General features: G+C 46.0%; 1 protein-coding gene across 2 annotated transcripts; it reads right to left on the reverse strand.

The window, feature by feature from the left end:
* Positions 1 to 3,422: 3,422 nt before the first annotated feature.
* Positions 3,423 to 19,606, reverse strand: SYCE2 (synaptonemal complex central element protein 2). 2 transcript variants are annotated; one of them, XM_066590072.1, is made up of 4 exons: positions 19,516 to 19,606; positions 11,694 to 11,811; positions 7,783 to 7,993; positions 3,423 to 3,776 (listed from the first exon to the last, which is right to left on the reverse strand). In XM_066590072.1, the coding sequence occupies exons 2-4, from the start codon at positions 11,798 to 11,800 to the stop codon at positions 3,582 to 3,584; spliced, it is 513 nt and encodes a 170-aa protein (XP_066446169.1). In that variant the 5' UTR covers positions 11,801 to 11,811; positions 19,516 to 19,606; the 3' UTR covers positions 3,423 to 3,581. The 2 variants fall into 2 exon arrangements, 1 of the variants encoding a protein (XP_066446169.1); XR_010790187.1 differs by lacking the exons at positions 7,783 to 7,993; positions 11,694 to 11,811; positions 19,516 to 19,606 and adding an exon at positions 4,483 to 4,752 and having other exon boundaries at positions 3,706 to 3,776.
* Between the last annotated feature and the right edge of the window lie 84 nt (positions 19,607 to 19,690).

Consider the following 19,690-nt stretch of genomic DNA (forward strand, 5'->3'; position numbering starts at 1 on the left):
TGCAGCAATAACTTCTCATTGTGTGTAAACGCTCCCCGCATAGGAGGTGAAGCGCAGAGCGATAAGCCAGTGATGTCTTTTAGTCTAAGCACTCTGCACAAACGCTGATTACCTTTTAGCGGTGACGTCGGCTCTCGTGCAGTCGTTTAAACAACTGTCCGCCTCCGTAAAAGGGCCAAAATTAACTAAAACCACTCAGATATACAATCCTTGGTTTTTTTTTTTGAGTAAATGGAGTAACATCCATAGTGCAGGGAGCAAAACTTAGTGAACCTCTATGTTAATGACGTGTGCATCAGCTAATTGACAAAAAGTGTTTCAATGAAGGTGATGTACATATTAAATAAAGGCAGACAAAGACTGGTTACTGACAAGTCTGTTCTTCTAACCAGAAGTACTGGTTAGATTGAACCATGCCAGGATGCAAACAACTTTCAGAAGACGTGTTATAGGGATGCGTGAGCCTGGAAAAGACTACAAAAACTAAAGACCTGGATGTACATGAATCGCTACAGATTGTTGCTTCTCTCCCTAAGAGAGGAACCGTGCAGACCAACCCCAGAACCTCACCTGTAAGGGTGACTACCCACTAGCAGTTTTTTTTTCCGCTGCGAATTCGCTGCATTTTTTTTTTCCAGATGTGTATGGGATTTCCCAATGTTAAAAAGACGCAAAGGAAATTTGCGTTTTTAACATTAGAAAGTTCCATAGGCAATTGGGGAAAAAAAACGCAGCCAATCCGCAGCGGAAAAAAACGCTAGTGGGTAGTCACCCTAAGACCTGAGGGAGGTAGTGTCATGGTTCGGGGCTGATTTGCTGCCTCGGCACCGATATGCGTTGTGATCATTGATGGATCCAAACCTCTTACAGGAGAATGTGAGGGCAGCCGTCCTTGACCTCAAGCAGGAGACACCTTGGGTGATGCAACAAGACAATGACCCAAAGCACACAAATCCACTAAAAATGGTTGAGAAAGCACATTTGTATTTTGTAATGAGCATGTCAGAGTCCTGACCGTCAGGCTGTATTTACATGGGCCATGCCAGCTGTGGCCGATGTTCTCGTGCGCAGCGCACATGGCATAACACACAAACCATCCGCCCGTGTGCTGTGTGGGGCACTGCATGTTCCAAGTATCACACAAGAATGGGACATGCAGCAATTTTTTAAACTCAGATCATCAATCCGAGTGAAAAATCACTTCAGAGTTTTTCTTTTTTACAGTGCGAGTTCTGTCCATACCACGAGTGGATGGAATTTGTAAGCGAATATTTACTCTGGCAGTATACCTTTTAGGGTGAATGCACATAGGTGGATTTGAATTGCGAAATCCGGAGCGGGCGGCCGCCTACGAATTCCGCAGAAAATATCGCCCATAACATGCTATGCAAAAGTGATTCATTATGCACACGAGTGGAAACCGCAATTGGTTTGAAAAATCGCGGCATGCTCCATTTTCGGGCGGGACCCACACGGATGGCTTCTATTGAAGTCAATGGAAGCCGTCCGACCCGCGGCCACTCCCAAATGTCTGTGCAGACTTTTTGCAGGGAAATTCTGCCGGCAATCTTGAGGCCTCCTGCACACGGGTGGATCGGACCTTACATATGGGATTCCCGCAGCGGAGTTCAACCCGCTGCCCAGCTGGTGATTCCATGCACCTGTCCGGCATAGTTTTTCTGCGCTGCAGATGTGCCAGCCGTAGGCGATAAGGCGGATTCCGCAACATTTCTGCAGTGCTCACTGACGCATGGTTTCCATTGACTTTAATGGAAGCCATCTGTGCGTAGCCAGCACAGTTTCGCAGCATGCCACAATTTCTCCTCCGTGAGCGAAGAATTGCAATCTATATTCGCTCATGGAGATGAAATCCCGTATTTCCATAGCATGCTATGGGGTGGTTTTTTACTGCAAAGTCCGGATGCGGACACCCACTGCAGACTCCGCAATGTAAATCCGCCCGTGTGCAGGAGGCCTAAACCCGAGACTAAACAGCAAGCTGGATGAGATTTGCAAAAATCTCGTCCACAAGCTGCGGAGAAGCCGTTGCTGCCAAGCCCCACTGAAGCTGACATATGTCGCGGAATTCAAAGCCTTGTTATGTCAATTGCATCACAGTTTCCGCGGCAGCCTCTCTCCTCTATATGGCCAGAAGACATGGCCATAGTGAAATACAGGCGGCACAGGTTTTGAAGCTGCATTTCTGCCACAGAAATGTCACAGTATTTCCATGCAGACCTGCTGCGGTCATTCCGTGAGATTTACGCCCCGTGTGACCACAGCCTAAATTAAGGAGAGACAAGAAGAGCAGTTGGACATGTAATTACTGCCGACCCTGATCAGAAGATTTGTGACTCTGTGACTCAGAGTATAACACATACCTTGGATCTGCTTAATCCTGGTGAATATCTGTGAAGTTATGTGCATGTAGACATAGATATAAGTAATACGAGTATGTATGAACTTTATGCAGCCTGAACTATTAGGGTGTTTTCACACATGATGGGTTTTGTTGCAGATCTGCAACACATTTCACACTTTCAATTGCAGGATTTTGCTGTGGATTTTTCCGCTGTGGAGAATCTGCCAAGTGTCAGCGCACCCTTATTTTTGATAGGTTTTGTGTACCTTAATCTATGGCCAGTTTTAAAGGGACACTGTCACCTCTGACCAGCACCATAAACGACTTCTAAGGGGAAATGCATGTGCGGCGGTCTGCAAAAAGTTGGATTTTCAGACCACCAGTGGACATCCTGGGTAACGGGGGGGAGCGTGGGAGTATACAAAATACATTCTCCATCACCTCCCTGAACAACACCATAAGTTCCCGTAGTTTAAGCAGCTGTTCGGAGGTGACAATGTCCCTTTAATTGAGCACATTATGAGCAAATGTCTTGGCTTGATTGTGGGTTTACTGACCTGAACTCACAGCGTCAAATGTATTTACGATGCTATGAGTTCAGGTCAGTAAACCCGCGGTCAGGCCAGGAGACTCGCTTGTAATATGCTCAAACTTTTCATCTTTTCATCTTTTTTTCTGTTTCTTTTTTTTTTTTTTTTTTACAAAATATTACACTTTGATACAAAGTTGCATGAAAGCACTTAAGACTTACTGTACAGCCAGGTAGCTACATGCAGAAAAGATAGGTATGGGAGTATAATATGTTTTTTTTTTTTTACATTTTGGAATTCAGATTATTCTTTGCATTTGTCAAAAGTGTAAAAAAAAATTGTGCTGCTTGTGGAAGGGGTTTGGTGACGTGGCTAGAACATGCCGTCAGTGTCTGATAAGCAGGGCTCAGCAGCGATGAGATGCACTTTTCTACGTCAAATTAGACTGATAATTTATGCCTGAGAATTGCTCTTCTTTATTGAAAGCTCTTGCGTGTGAATGCAGTAAGTATGGTAATCCTAAAAGGTGAGATCTGCCAGTCCAACTCCATATAAGTATAGCACAGAGCAAAGCAAAACATTAAAAAAGGGTTTAAAAAAAAACTAAACATCCATCTTTTAAGGTAAAAGCCTCAAACCTGTTGTCCGATATCCATTGGCAGAATGGCGGCTCCTTGCTGCCTGCGCCTTCAGCTGTTGGGCTGTAAGCACAGGTCTTTGTAGACGATGACCACGGTCTGGCAGACCTGTTTGAGCTCCGCTTGCAGCTGCCCAATCCTCTCTATGATCTCGGTAAACTCCTGCAGCCTGACCTGTAGTTGCACGTTGTTCTCTTCGTATATCTGGAATATTCTGTCTTGAAGGCATTGAGTCATTTCCGCCACCTGGCAAAGAAAAAGCAAAATAACTTGATGGATCCTGTGGCCCCTCGCAGGCGGCATACAAGCACATCTAATCATAGGCACGCTTGTTTCCGATACATAAAGGTTTGCCAGTGACACGGTGTTGCCAAATTAGAAAATGATCACACAGCCGATCTGCATCTGAACATGCTGGGGAATATAATATTGAGATGCAAGTCGTGTTTTTGGACTACGGAGCTTTTTTAGTTTTTTCGTAACAGCTGGTGGTAAAATCTCTTTGCTTCGCGCTGTAAATCAAGGCGGCGGATGCTCTGTACCGCTAACTAATTGCTCCAGCTACCTGCATACTCGGGGGATTTAATGCAGCTACAATAATGTGTTCAAAGCCGATTACAGAAATATGTTGGAGAGGGAAAAATAAAAGGGAGCTAACTAATCTCTCCCAACTCATTCCGGTGGCCAAAAGGCACCTTTACTCCTGAGCGGGCGATCTAATGCTGCGTTATCACAGGATGGAGGAAGGACTTGTTTTTTTGCAATTTTGCTTTAGTTTTAGCATTGTCTCCTTCGAAGAGAACCCTCATTTATAGATTGTAAGCGCCTACGGTACCATTAATGGCCTTTCACACGGTCTCGCAATGCACAAATCTCGCACAATTTTCACGACCGCATGAAAGTGGCCTCATGGTGTTTGTCACTTTACCAGGAAAGCTAGTGCAGCACGTACCACTAGTTGTCCCGTCAAAGAGAAACAGAAAGGTGGGACTCCAGAGGACAAGAGGAGCGCAAAACTTGGATCACTGAGCAGCAGAAAAACATCCCCTGGTCAGATGAATCCAGATTTCTGTTGCCCCATGCTGATGGGAGGGTGAATATAGGATGCAAGCAGCATGAACCGAAGACCCCTGTCCTGTCTTGGCACATCCTGGGTCTGCTGATACTTGTGGATGGACGCCACAATGAACTGCTGTCATTCTAACAACCAAAGGGGGTCAAAGGTGTTATTAGATGGGTGCCTCTAATAAAGTGACCGTTCAGTGTATATGACGTACCATTACAAGCTTTTCTTGATTTTCCAGTTCTTGGGGAAATCTAGCTGCTGGCATCCATAACTAGAATAGGTATTAGATTCCATCTCTTTATTTTTTTCTTGGTGCTATTTGTCAGAGGGGAATAATGGAGACTTACCTAACTTTATCCTACATGAGAGAAGATGTGTGGAACACTGCTGCATGCTCATATTAGTGCTGACTAGAGATGAGCGAGCGTACTCGGAAAAGCACTACTCGCTCGAGTAATTTGCTTTATCCGAGTATCGCTGTGCTCGTCCCTGAAGATTCGGGTGCCGGCACGGAGCGGGGAGCTGCAGGGGAGAGCGGGGAGGAACGGAGGTAAGATCTTTCTCTCCCTCTCTCCCGCCCGCTCTCCCCTGCTCCCCGCTGCGACTCACCTGTCAGCCGCAGCGGCACCCGAATCTTCAGACCCGAGCACAGCGATACTCGGATAAAGCACATTACTCGAGCGAGTAGTGCTTTTCCGAGTACGCTCGCTCATCTCTAGTGCTGACGCTATATTATGTTATTACATGTAACCAAGCTACTATAATATATTCAGTGGTTTGTATCATTTAGTTGGGATGCCATGTATCTTAGTTGGGCCTGTGAGATTGAGAGTTTGGTTACATAATGAGCAGTGTGCACATCCTACCTCTGTCATGCAAATGCTGAATGGATGATTATTTAGATGTTATTCAGCCATTTTAATTACAATTTTGCGTTTTTGACCAGAATATACAAAATCATGACTTTTGAACCATTATTCTGGACAGAGAGCCAAGTAAATACATTTGTGTCTGAGCAAATCAAATCTGCGTGTCAAAAGAGAAGTCAACATGATGAACCTATGAGATATATATCTAATCTTGGGCAGAAAGTCATGTTTATTTCTGGGAAGAGGTATTTTTAGTTTTAGCATATAGACAAAAGGAGTCAACATTTAGGACTTGCAGAACAATGTGCAGCTGTTTGATCTCCACTTCAAACAGAAGCATGCTGGCACCTTTCTGTTTAGAAGAATTTGGAATGCGGACATGTGGTCACCTGTATTAGTCTATATATATAAAGGGGAAAGCCCACACTGACTCACTGACTCGCCACTAATTGTCTAACTTCCTGATTTCGTACAAACATGATATTTCGCAGGAGCATTCTTTAGGTCCGAAATAGGAAAAGTAAAGGGGTCACAACTTAATTATGTAACGCTAAGTGCAAAAGTAATGTAACTTCCCGATGTCGCACAAACCTGAAATTTGGCAGAAGTATTCTATAGGTCCTAAACCGGAAAAGCAAAGGGGCCATAACTCGAAAATTCACTGCTAAGTGCAAAAGTATTAGCACCCCTGTGTAATGAACATAATCTAATTCTCTAACTTCCCGGTGTCGTGCAAACATGAAATTTGGCACAACTATTCTTTAGGTCCTACATAGGAAAAGTAATTGGTCAAAACTCGATTATTCAATGCTAAGTGCAAAAGTAAGTGCGCTCCTATGTAATGTAACTTCTCGGTGTCGTAGAAGCGTGAAATTTGGCGCGAACATTCTTTATATCCTAAATGAGGAGAGTGGGAGGGGCTGCACATTCTGCAGAGGGATATCAGTACATGTAGCCTGAAGAGAATCTAATGCTCATCTATGTGTATACATATTTTATTCCTCGGATACTCTAAAGTAACCTTGACTTCATAAAATTTTCTGTGCAAACAACAAGTAAACACCTGTAACAAATTAACTCGGGCGAGGCTGGGTATATCAGCTAGTGTCAAATTGGAAGCTTTGGAGGCAGATTGAGGAAGTGTCAAATCTGTCGAACCCTAGAAGTAAGGGGAACCTTGGGTGATGGAATGAAGAGGGCTTATACCAGTCAGTCTACTGGAGAAGATAAATTTGTTCAAATGAATGAATTTGAGCGATAATCCTCTAGTGTTAATGCACAAAATTCGCTCACTTGTTGTTTGTGGTTTGTTAAACTAACTTTTCAGTCAGCTTAAACAACATTATTGGCTTTCTGGCTTCTTGACCTGTGTAAATGCTCCCCGCTCAGCGCTTCACATAGAAGGTGAAGCGCTGAGTGAGAAGCCAGCGATCCAGGGGCAAGTCTTTCTGTGTAAGCACTCTGCACGAGTGCTGATGACCTTAGCGGTGACGTCAGTGCTCATGCAGTCGTTTGAAAGACTGTCAGCCCAAGTAAAAGGCCCATTACTCTATCTTAGTAATGCTTAGCTTTCCCGGGTGCTCGTTCAGATGAGTCAACTTCCCAGTGATCTTCCTGGTAACATGTAAGCTGTAACCTCCTAGCTCATAATGTGATATAAAATGCCCTTATATTTTGCGATGTGATGTAAAATGCAACATTTATCCTTTGTATACAGATATTATCCTTTGTATATAGATATGACAATTTTCAAAAGTTGGACAATTATTCATCACTCTGATCGATTATTGTTTCATTTTAATACATTTTTAAACCTTCTACATTGTCGTACTTTCTTTAGAACATAATCTGAACCTTAAGGCTGGGTTCAGACGTGGCATTATTGCTGCGGAACTTCTGTACAGAATTTTTGCACGGAAATTCCATTCACGTACGGGACTCAAAGATGCAGCATGTCAATTCTTTCCCTGTTTCCGCTGCGGCCTCTCTTCTTTGTATGTGGAGAAATGGCTGCAGCGGAATGCAGACGGCAAAGCCACTCCAAAATCTGCAGCGAAAGACTGCAGGTTTTGAAGCTGCATTGCTCCCGCGGAAATCTCGCAGTATTTCCGTGCTGTCATTTCGTGAGATTTCCGCAGGATTTCGGTCCCGTGTGACCCCAGCCTATGTCTTGCTCCTTGCAGCAATACAACCTCTTCACCATACATTCATGAAAATAAACCACATAGTCCATGTAGTCTGCCTTTATTATATAATGCTGACTAGATGGCTTATGGGGTTATTTTCTGCTGTCAATTTTCTATGTAAACCCTGTTACCTTGATGTTGAGGTTTGTGTTAAAGTTTTTCATCATTGTTTGGTCCCTCTCGCGCCCTTCATTAATCTTATTAATCAACTTTTGAGCACGGCTCTGCAGCACCGACAAATTTGTATCCACGGCAGTAAAGTAGTTGGAAATCTTCCCTTCAGAGTTGCTGCTGGTGGTTGCTGCATCGATTCCAGGACCGCGTAAGGAGGGACCTGGCAGGCTGCAAGTCAAATGAAGAAAAGGAGACACTTCTATCATATATTAATGAGCAATATGTGACTATTATATGTAATTAGAAAAAGGGGGGTTTCATTTTGTGATAACATTTTTTAAATGTATGCAAGTTCCTGTCTTGAGTCTTTACTTTCTTCTCTCTGTGCACTGATAACCGAGACAGACCAGGGATGAATGGAGGGTGGTGACTCAATGAAAGCAGCACAGCTCCAAAAAGAGCTGTCCAACTTTTAGTATAATGAACTAAGCATCAAATGCTCAAGCCTGCTCAAGTACCATCAGTCATGGACACACCTATGGTATCTTTTTTTCATGGACACTGAAAAAAAGTGTCTTCTTTTTATGGACTGTCCAGGAATTTCTGGCCAGATGGCAACCTTGCCCTCACCACATTATTGAGCTACGGCCATGTATTCCCACGATTTAGGTCCTTGCACTGACCTGAGCAGTGTGATACTTTGATTGCTGCTGAGACTGGGAAAGCCGGCTTATAGATCAGTGATGATGATACGGTCTGACACTGAGCAGAAGTTGGGCTTTCCTGTATTCAAGGAGACCAGACCTGGCATCTCCTTGAAGAAGCCCCCGAACTGCGCCCTTCCATGTCATCGTTGACTGCTGTTACCATAGTAACACATCGCTCTGGGATTTTCTGTGTCCTGCGTTACTAAGGTACCATAACACGTTCTCTCTTCTCCTAGTGGATGACATGCTTTGTAGAGCGGCCATCTACTTGTGAGGATTGGGGAAGGCAGAGCGTGTCAGTGTTCACATCAAATCTGGAGCCTCTGTTTGATGGATGCACTAAGAAATGCTTTGAGCATATAAGAGGTCTGTCTGAGTGAGGTGCTACCCGTTTGGGCTTTGCTGCCTTGAGTACTGGCTAGCTAGGGCAACGTTTAGTATCAGTATAATCACCTAAGCTAGTTCTAACACTTTGCAGTCATCAGCCCTCCTGGCACCTCACCGCGTCAGGGGTTACTTAGGCAAACACAGAGCTATTCTTGATATCATAATTACCTGTGCCCCCTGGTGCTGGCTGTATGATATTACAGCCACTATTGAACAGTAATATTGGAACGATTTACAAATTACTGTTCCTACTTTTGGTGTCATTGACAACTGGTGTCAATAATTTTCTGACAACTAATTAAAACTTACCTTATTCGTCCTGATGAAGCAGTGCCCCGTGGTAACGGGACACTGTGGAAACGCGTCGACGATCAGGCGCCTAATCCTATGAATAATGTGGATAATCAGACGCCTAATCCTAATCAATCATATATCTGCAGTTCTGATTGATTTTTTATTCAGCTCTGCATTATTAGCAGGTTATTCGTCCTGTGACCACGGCTGTAGACTATCTCACGCGCAGTTGCTTATCAATAACAAAGAGTATTGGATTGTCATAGAACACACTCAGTAGCGTCATGAATAGACCCAAATGGTAAAGCAATAAGGGTTTAAACTATTGGTGAAAGCAATAAGCACAGCCCACAATCGCATCATATTACATACTTTATGATTGGGGTATTTTTCTTATTTTTGGACACGTATTATCAGCATAGTGTCCACACGATATAACCATTTGCCCATTGTGGCATAGAAATTTGGTTGCCATCAAGCGGACATTTTGTTTGCCTTTGTTTCTCATATCGGGAAATCGTGCTTTATATATCAACATACCTTTCCCCAATAATAATCTACCCTTTATCTCGTCCTCTTGACGATCGATATTTGTATCCTTGTCTGTATTTGTATGTCTGTTTAGTTCAACCACCTCCCTCAAGGTTAGTGGTTTTTAATAAATTATAATATCAATAAAGTTTATTTTAGTCCTAAGGCCTTCCAGTGATAAGAGCATATAAGTTAAATGTATCCATGGTGGTCAGTTTACCTGTAGGAGGGCCAAAGAATGTTGATTTTCTTTTATTGGGACATTATATGTTGGTTTACCATTTTTTATCTGCTATGAATACGGTATTAAGTCATACAATTCTACAGGGAGTCTCAAAAGTGTGTAACACTTTAGCAGCGTGACTGCTAAACTCCCTCTCCCTACTCTCCTCCCCTCCAGCTGTTTGCAATTGGAGGGGCAGGATGAGAGAGGAGCTAAGCTCCGCCCCTCCCATTGCTGGTTGCAGACAAGGGGCGGGTGCTCGGCTCCGCCCTCATCCGCTCACTCCAATTGCAAACAGCCGGAGGGAAGGAGAGAAGAGGTGAGCCGGCAAGGGGGAGGGAAGGGGAGGCAACGGCATTGCGGCCTCCCCGTATATGCGCAGTGCGGTCTGAACGGGTGCACAAATGTTAGATTTGTTCACGTGTTTTACGGCGCCGTCGGGCACACGTAAAAACACCTAGGTAGAAAAACGTAAAAGAAAAACTATAAAAATTTGGTATCGTTGCAATTGTACTGACCCACAGCATAAAGTTCACATCATTTTTTACTACATCTATACACTGTCAAAACTAAAAAAAAACAAAATTGCACAATCACATTTTTTTATTTCATTACACGTATAAAAAAAAATTTCACTAAATTATATGGTATAATTGATACCAATAAAAAATACAACTGGTTTCACAAAAAACAAGCCCTCATACAGTTACGTGGACAGAAAAATAAGACCGCTATGGCGGCTGCAAGGAATGGATGACAAAATGAAAATGAAAAATCTCTGATCTTGAAGGTGTTAACTATTATGCCATAGACCTTATCCTGACAAATTTGGTGAGCCAGATATTTGTCTGCTACTAAACTTTGTATTTCTTTGAATTAACGAAGGATCAGTTCATTGATTGATATAAAAGTATTGCCCAATTACTCTCGGTTAACTTGGCCCTAACATCTGTCCTAAATACTGCAGTGTTCATCCCTTACACACAACAGGTCAGGGCAGCATGTAAAAGATAGATTTAGGCCCCTTTCAGAGTTGAGGTTTGTTTTTCAAAGGCACAAATGTTAGCTGCTAACCTATAGGATCCTCTGCTAGCCTAAATACGGATGTTGATGCAAAATTGTCATCAAAATTAAAGGGGTTGTACCGCGCCGAAACGTTTTTTGTTTTTTTCAATAGGCCCCCCGTTCGGCGCGAGACAAACACAAGGGATGGGTTAAAAAAACAAACAGTTTAGTACTTACCCGAATCCCCGCTCTGCGGCGACTTCTTTCTTACCTTAGCAAGATGGCCGCCGGGATCTTCACCCACGATGCACCGCAGGTCTTCTCCCATGGTGCACCGTGGGCTCTGTGCGGTCCATTGCCGATTCCAGCCTCCTGATTGGCTGGAATCGGCACACGTGACGGGGCGGAGCTACGAGGACCAGCTCTCCGGCACGAGCGGCCCCATTCACCAGGGAGAAGACCGGACTGCGCAAGCGCATCTAATCGAGCGATTAGACACTGAAATTAGACGGCACCATGGCGACGGGGACGCTAGCAACGGAACAGGTAAGTGAATAACTTCTGTATGGCTCATAATTAATGCACGATGTATATTACAAAGTGCATTAATATGGCCATACAGAAGTGCTGAACCCCACTTGCTTTCGCGGGACAACCCCTTTAAGTCATTTTCAATTCTGCATCAAAATCTTCACAACAGATGCGGATTTTGGTGCAGATTGTTCTCTACGGCCACAATGTGTGGTATGTGTGAAGGAGCCCTAAAGTGACCAGGTCTTACCTGGAGGAAGCCTGGCTGGTAGTTGGGCCTGCCTGTTCAGGATTACTATTGCTTGAATTTACAGAGTCTTCATGCGCTTCTCTGTGATCCAATTCTGAGTCCGCCATTTACAACGTCACTGAAAAGAAGATGGAAAATCCCCAGATTATAAAAATGTTAGAGAATTACAGAACAAACATTTTGTGGCAATTTTTATATTGAGCACTAGTTAAATTTTTTAATGGAAGATAACCGAGCTGAGCAATCGAGCACTTTACACCGGCACCTTCATGCAATTTTGCATCAAAGCATAAAGTCGTGTAAAAAATGCATTAGGGGCAGGGACTTGTTATTTGTATAGCGCTAACTTATTCCACAGCGCTTTCAGGTAATTTATTTATTACCCCCCAGCAGGCTGGATACTCCTTTTACCAACCTCGGAAGGCTGAGTCAACCTTGAGCTGACAACCTGAACCATGCGGGGATGGAACTTGCAACCTTCGGGTCGTGAGCGAGAGCTAAGGACTGCCTAATACTGCCTTAACACTTTGTGCCACACGAGGCATAAAAAGTGTGTTTGTAGCTTATCATCAACCCCAGGAGCCCCCTGATCAGCAGTATGAAGGGTCAGCAATGCACCAATTGCAAGAATTTCAGATAGTTGTTATATGTTGCCTGCAACTTTTTTTCTTGCAAGGAAACAATGGTAAGTTGTATAATGCAGCGATTTTACCACAACCTGCAGGCAACCAAACCTTATTGTGCAAACCTCCCAACTCCAATAGGACAGTCCTAGATTTCAGGCGCTGTCTCGGTAGGCGCTGTTCCTTTAAAGGGGTTGTCCCGAGGCAGCAAGTGGGTCTATACACTTCTGTATGGCCATAATAATGCACTTTGTAATGTACATTGTGCATTAATTATGAGCCATACAGAAGTTATAAAAAGTTTTATACTCACCTGCTCCGTTGCTAGCGTCCTCGTCTCCATGGTGCCGACTAATTTTCGCCCTCCGATGGCCAAATTAGCCGCGCTTGCGCAGTCCGGGTCTTCTGTAGTCTTCTATGGAGCCACTCGTGCCAGAGAGCGGCTCCGTGTAGCTCCGCCCCGTCACGTGCCGATTCCAGCCAATCAGGAGGCTGGAATCGGCAGTGGACCGCACAGAAGAGCTGCGGTCCACGAAGACAGAGGATCCCGGCGGCCATCTTCAGCGGTAAGTATTGAAGTCACCGGAGCGCGGGGATTAAGGTAAGCGCTCCGGTAAGCTTCCTTTACTTCCCTGCATCAGGGTTGTCTCGCGCCGAACGGGGGGGGGGTTGAAAAAAAAAAAAACCCGTTTCGGCGCGGGACATCTCCTTTAAGGCAGTTGAATACAATGGTGGAGCAATTAGCTCTCAGTCCAGCATTCATTCTGTGACCTCCTGCAGTGTCAAGGCCCATTTACACTTAAAAATAATCGCTCAAAAATCACTCAAACAAAAGTTGAAGTGAGTTTTGAGCAATCATCTTTGCATAACTCTAAGTAGCTAATTAGCTACTTAAAAGTTAATGTAGGCGGAGCGGGATACCACCGCGATAGCTCAGAGTACAAAGCAGCTGTTTTGTAAATGCAAACAGCTGCATTGTTCTCGGAGCTTTCAGCTGGTGTCCCACTAAGAATTGCCAGTGGGATACGAGCTAAAAGAATACTATCAGAGAGCGTGCGGCGCTGATAAGAGTCATTGGTCATTTCTAGTTTGCTAGAAATTATCGATGAACAAATAGTACACAAACAGCGCACAATGGCCGGGTGTTTAGACGCAACGATTAAAGAGGGTTTTTAAGCACATTTTGAGCGATAATCGTTGTGTCTAAATGGGCCTGACCCAGAGCACCATCTCTGCTCCAGCCAGACCTACTACCACTGCTTGACTGCCCAAAGCCCAAAGCAGCAAGGTTGGGGCAGGCATGGTGTGGGCACAAGAGGCACCAGGCTCAGTTGTATTCTCTGCCTGGTCAGAAAGATGGGTAAGGGGTCTACAGAGAGGAGGGGGAGGCACCACATGCAGGGGGTATCAGGAGCATCACTACTATGAGGGGGTCACTAAGGCCAGCTGCCAAGCATACTGATCTCACACCGTCTGTAACTCCCTTGTGGCGGCTGCCACTATTGTAATCCCTCTGTGACCCTTCACCTATTTCCCCAGAGTCCACACTCCTGCATACCACGCAGTCACTAGGGAAGGGAAGGGGGGAGAGGTTAGAGGTCACAGACTGAGTACAACAGCGGTGGCCACTGAAAGGGAGCTGCAGACAGATTCAGTTCAGTGCTTGTCGAGTTGCTGGTGGAGGTCCACTATGGGGAACACTACTACTGCTAGGGCCATTGTGGAAGCTCTATTACTACTGGGGCAACTATTGTGAGGGACTATTACTACTGGGGCCACTAATACTACTGGGAAAATTATGGGAGGCACTATTACTACTGAGGCCACTATGAGAGGCGCGTCTACTACTACTGAGGACACTATGGGAGGCACTACTACTTCTGAAGCCACTATAGAGGACACGATTACTACTGAGGCTCCTATGGTGGGTACTACTACTACACGACTACTACTGGGGAGGCACTAGTATGGGAGGCATTACTAGTACTAAGGCCACTATAGGGGAACACTATTAGTACTGAGACCACAATGGGAGGCACTACTATTTACTGAGGCCTCTATTAGGGACACTGCTACTACTGTGGCCACTATGTGGGGCACTACTACTGAGGCCACTATGGGGGACACTATTACTACTGAGGCTATTATGGGGGACACTATTACTACTGAGGCCACTATGAGGGACACTACTACTACTGGGGACACTATGCGGGGTACTACTACTACTGAGGCGACTATAAGAGGCACTTTTACTACTGAGGCCACTATGGAGGGGGCACTACTACTACTGCGGCTACTATGGGGGTTACTACTATTACTGGGGACACTATGGGGACACTACTATTACTGGGGACACTACTACTACTGAGGACATTATGGGAGGCACTACTACTTCTGACGCTACACTATAGAGGACACTACTACAACTGGGGCTACTATGGGGGGTACTACTAATACTGGGGACACGATGGGAGGCACTACTAGTACTAAGGCCACTTTGTGGAACACTATTACTACTCAGGCCACTATGGGAAGCACTACTACTACTGAGGCCTCTATGGGGGCACTATTACTACTGCGGCCACTATGGGGGGCACTACTACAGAGGCCACTATGGGAGGCTCTACTACTACTGATGACACTATGGGGGACACTACTATTACTGGGAACACTATGGGAGGCACTACTACTACTGAGGACACTATGGGAGGCACTCCTACTTCTGAAGCCACTATGGAGGACACAATAACTACTGAGGCTCCTATGGTGGGTACTACTACTACTGAGGCCACTATGAGGGACACCACTTCTACTGGAGACACTATTGGGGTACTACTACTACCGGGGACACTATGGAGGGTACTACTACTACTGAGGCGACTATGAGGGGCACGTTTACTACTGAGGCCACTATGGAGGGGGGACTACTATTACTGAGGACACTATGGGGGGCACTACTATTACTGGGGACACTACTACTACTGAGGACACTATGGGAGGCACTACTACTTCTGAGGCCACTATAGAGGATGCTACTACTACTGGGGCTACTATGGGGGGTACTACTAATACTGGGGACACTATGGGAGTCACTACTAGTACTAAGGCCACTATGGGAGGCACTACTACTACTGAGACCTCTATGGGGGCACTACTACTACTGAGACCACTATTGGGGACACTATTACTACTAAGGCCACTACTACTACTGAGGCCACTATGGGGGGCACTACTACAGAGGCCACTATGGGGGACACTATAACTTCTGAGGCCCCTATGGGGGACACTACAGTGGGTTCTTCTACTACTGAGGCCACTATGGAGGGGGCACTACAACTACTGAGGCAACTATGGCTGACACTACTACTACTGGGGACACTATAGGAGGCACTACTAGTACTAAGGCCACTATGGGGAATACTTAGTACTGAGGCCACTGTGGGAGGCACTACTACTACTGAGGCCTCTATGGGGGGGCACTACTACTACTGAGGCCACTATGGCTGACACAACTACTACTGGGGACTCTATTGGAGGCACTACTAGTACTAAGGCCACTATGGGGAAAACTATAACTACTGAGACCACTATGGGAGGCACTATTACTACTGAGGCCTCTATGGGGGGGCACTACTACTGAGGCCACTATGGGGGACACTATTACTACTGAGGCCACTATGGGGGGCACTACTACTACTGAGGCCACTATGGGAGGCACTACTACTACTGAGGCCACTATGGGAGGCACTACTACTACTGAGGCTACTATGCGGGGTACTACTAATACTGGGGACACTATGGGAGGCACTACTAGTACTAAGGCCACTATGTGGAACACTATTACTACTCAGGCCACTATGGGAGGCACTACTACTACTGAGGCCTCTATGGGGGCTCTACTACTACTGAGACCACTATAGGGGACACTATTACTACTGCGGCCACTATGGGGGGCACTACTACAGAGGCCACTATGGGGGACACTATAACTACTGAGGCCCCTATGTGGGACACTGCTACTACTGGGGACACTAGGGTGGGTACTACTACTACTACTGAGGCCACTATGGAGGGGGCACTACTACTACTGAGGCCACTATGGCTGACACTACTACTACTGGGGACACTATAGGAGGCACTACTAGTACTAAGGCCACTATGGGGAACACTTAGTACTGAGGCCACTATGGGAGGCACTACTACTACTGAGGCCTCTATGGGGGGCACTACTACTACTGAGACCACTATTAGGGACACTATTACTACTGAGGCCACTATAGGGGACAATACTACTACTGAGGCCACTATAGGGGACACTACTACTACTGGGGACACTATGGGAGGCACTACTAGTACTAAGGCCACCATGGGGAAAACTATTACTACTGAGATCACTATGGGGGCACAACTACTACTAAGACCACTATTGGGGACACTATTACTATTGGGGACACTATTACTATTGGGGACACTAATACTACTGAGGCTACTATGGGGTACACTATTACTACTGGGGACACTACAGGGGGTACTACTACTACTGAGGCCACTATGGAGGGGGCACTACTACTACTGAGGCCACTATGGCTGACACTACTACTACTGGGGACACTATGGGAGGCATTACTAGTACTAAGGCCACTATGGGGAACACTATTAGTACTAAGGCCACTATGGGGGGGCACTACTACTGCTGAGACCTCTATTGGGGACATTATTACTACTGAGGCCACTATGGGGGACACTACTACTACTACTACTGAGGCCACTATAGGGGAAACTATCGCTGACACAACTACTACTGGGGACTCTATTGGAGGCACTACAAGTACAAAGGCCACTATGGGGAAACTATAACTACTGAGACCACTATGGGAGGCACTATTACTACTGAGACCACTATGGGACGCACTATTACTACTGAGGCCACTATGGGGGACACTATTACTACTGAGGCCACTATGGGGGACACTACTACTACTGAGGCCACTATGGGAGGCACTACTACTACTACTGAGGCCACTATGGGAAGCACTACTACTACTGAGGCCACTATGGGAGGCATTACTACTACTGAGGCCACTATGGGACGTACTACTACTGAGGCCTCTATGGGGGGCACTATTACTACTAAGGCCACTAATGGGGAACACTTACTATTGTGGACACTATGGTGCACAATATTAATATTGGGGACACTATTAGTACTCTGGGGAAACTGTGGGGGCCAGTAACAGTGACACTATTACTACTGGGACTACTAAAGGAGTCACTATTACTACTCGAGCAACTTATGGTGTCACTATTACTACTGCGACCACGAACAGGGTCACTATTACTAGTGTGGCCTTTAAGGGGTTCAGTAATTAGAAAAAAACAATTCTATACTTAACCATTCCTCTCCAGGCAGTCTTCTTACTACATCTTCTCCTCACCGATATTCTCCTCGCTCCTCCTGTCCTCCAGGCCACTTCGCCTCCAGCCGGCTGATTTTTCTATTTCCTGTGAGGTAGCATTCATTCTGCTTCTTGCAGGTCAGTGTACCCAGTCACTAGTGATGTAACCTTCGCTGCCTAGCAGGGAATGCCGAATCCTCGGCAGCCTGCTTTAGCATGCAGGCTATTGCTGCGACTGCACATGTGCGGCGTATCGCCGTGTTTAATATGCTATATAAACACTCGTAGCGACACCCCACACCTGCGTGCTAAATCAGGCTGTCAAAGATTCAGCATTCTCTGCTAGGCAGTAAAGGCTACGTCTGACTGGGTACACAGACCTGCAGGAAGTAAGCTGTAGCAAATGAATGCTACATCACAGGAAATAGAAAGATCGTCCGGCTGGAGGTGAGGTGGCCCGGGGAAATGGGAGGAGCCAGGGGAAGATGGGTGAGAAGATGCGGTAAGAAGACTGCCTGGGGAGGAATAGGTAAGGAGACATTTTTTTTTCGTAATGACAGAACCCCTTTAAGGGGGTTACTATTACTACAGGGGTCACTATTACTACTGGGTCCAGTAAGGGGGTCACTATTACTACTGGGGCTATTAAGGGGGTCACTATGACTACTGGGGCCATTAAGGGGGTCACTATGACTACTGGGGCCATTAAGGGGGTCACTGTTACTACTGGGGCCATTAAGGGGGTCACTATTACTACTGGGGCCATTAAGGGGGTCACTATTACTACTGAGGCCCTTAAAGGAGTCACTATTACTACTGGGGCCATTAAGGGGGTCACTATTACTATTGGGACCATTAAGGGGGTCACTATTACTACTGGGACCATTAAGGGGGTCACTATGACTACTGGGGCCATTAAGGGGGTCACTATGACTACTTGGGCCATTAAGGGGGTCACTATGACTACTGGGGCCATTAAGGGGGTCACTGTTACTACTGGGGACATTAAGAGAGTCACTATTACTACTGGGACCATTAAGGGGGTCACTATTACTACTGAGGCCCTTAAAGGAGTCACTATTACTACTGGGGCCATTAAGGGGGTCACTATTACTACTGGGACCATTAAGGGGGTCACTATTACTACTGGGGCCATTAAGGGGGTCACTATTACTACTGGGACCATTAAGGGGGTCACTATTACTACTGGGACCACTATTACTTTCGAAGCCTGTAAGATGAGTGGGTTTTTTTTGGGGGGAGGAGGGTGGGGGTGCCATTTTACACGTCACCTCAGACAATATAAAGGCTTGGTCACTAAGGAGACTATGACTGTATGGGGTACAGAGGGGTGCGGGTGCATGGAGAGGGATTGGATATGGTTTAGGGTGTAAAACAATTGCAGCAGTGTGTTATGTGCCCCGCAGGAAGAGTTGGCAGGTAACACTGAGCTGTAAGGTGAACCTGCACTCTAAATACCGAAGATTTACCCTAAATATCCGTTATGTTGTAATAAATTAGGGTATTTCACACATAAACCTACACAACCCGTGGACGTTATTTCAGGCAAAGAATAACCCCATCAGGTCACACAAAACAGGGGTCAACAACTGTATTGATTGTCTCCATAACTGGTCGCACACGTGACATCATGTACCCGGCAAGTCTCCTCACAGCGGAAACTGGCAGGGGTGGGGCTTCCGTGCCAGTCAAAATGGCGGACGTGCCGGCGGAGGGCGTGGTCTGAAGAGCAACGGGATCTCTGGAGGCCGGAAAACATGAAGGGGCGTGGTTTATAACTACCTCAGCATAGCGCGGGTCTGGCCGAGGGGCGTGGTTCATAACTGTCTCAGCACGGCGCGGGTCTGACCGAGGGGCGTGGTTCATAACTGCCTCGGGTCTGGCCGAAGGGCGTGGTTTATAACTGCCTCAGTATGGCGTGGTTCTGGCTGAGGGGCGTGGTTTCATCACAGCTGTT

Source organism: Eleutherodactylus coqui, chromosome 2, assembly GCF_035609145.1.
Source record: "Eleutherodactylus coqui strain aEleCoq1 chromosome 2, aEleCoq1.hap1, whole genome shotgun sequence".
NCBI lineage: Eukaryota > Metazoa > Chordata > Amphibia > Anura > Eleutherodactylidae > Eleutherodactylus > Eleutherodactylus coqui.

What these genes read in the sequence shown, in the direction of transcription:
- SYCE2 (XM_066590072.1), bottom strand. Translation starts at nt 11,800, where the DNA reads ATGGCGGACTCAGAATTGGATCACAGAGAAGCGCATGAAGACTCTGTA. An exon ending in ACCAGCCAGGCTTCCTCCAG is followed by an intron (nt 7,994 to 11,693) that starts GTAAGACCTGGT and finishes TTTGACTTGCAG; the next exon opens with CCTGCCAGGTCCCTCCTTAC. An exon ending in ACACAAACCTCAACATCAAG is followed by an intron (nt 3,777 to 7,782) that starts GTAACAGGGTTT and finishes TTTCTTTGCCAG; the next exon opens with GTGGCGGAAATGACTCAATG.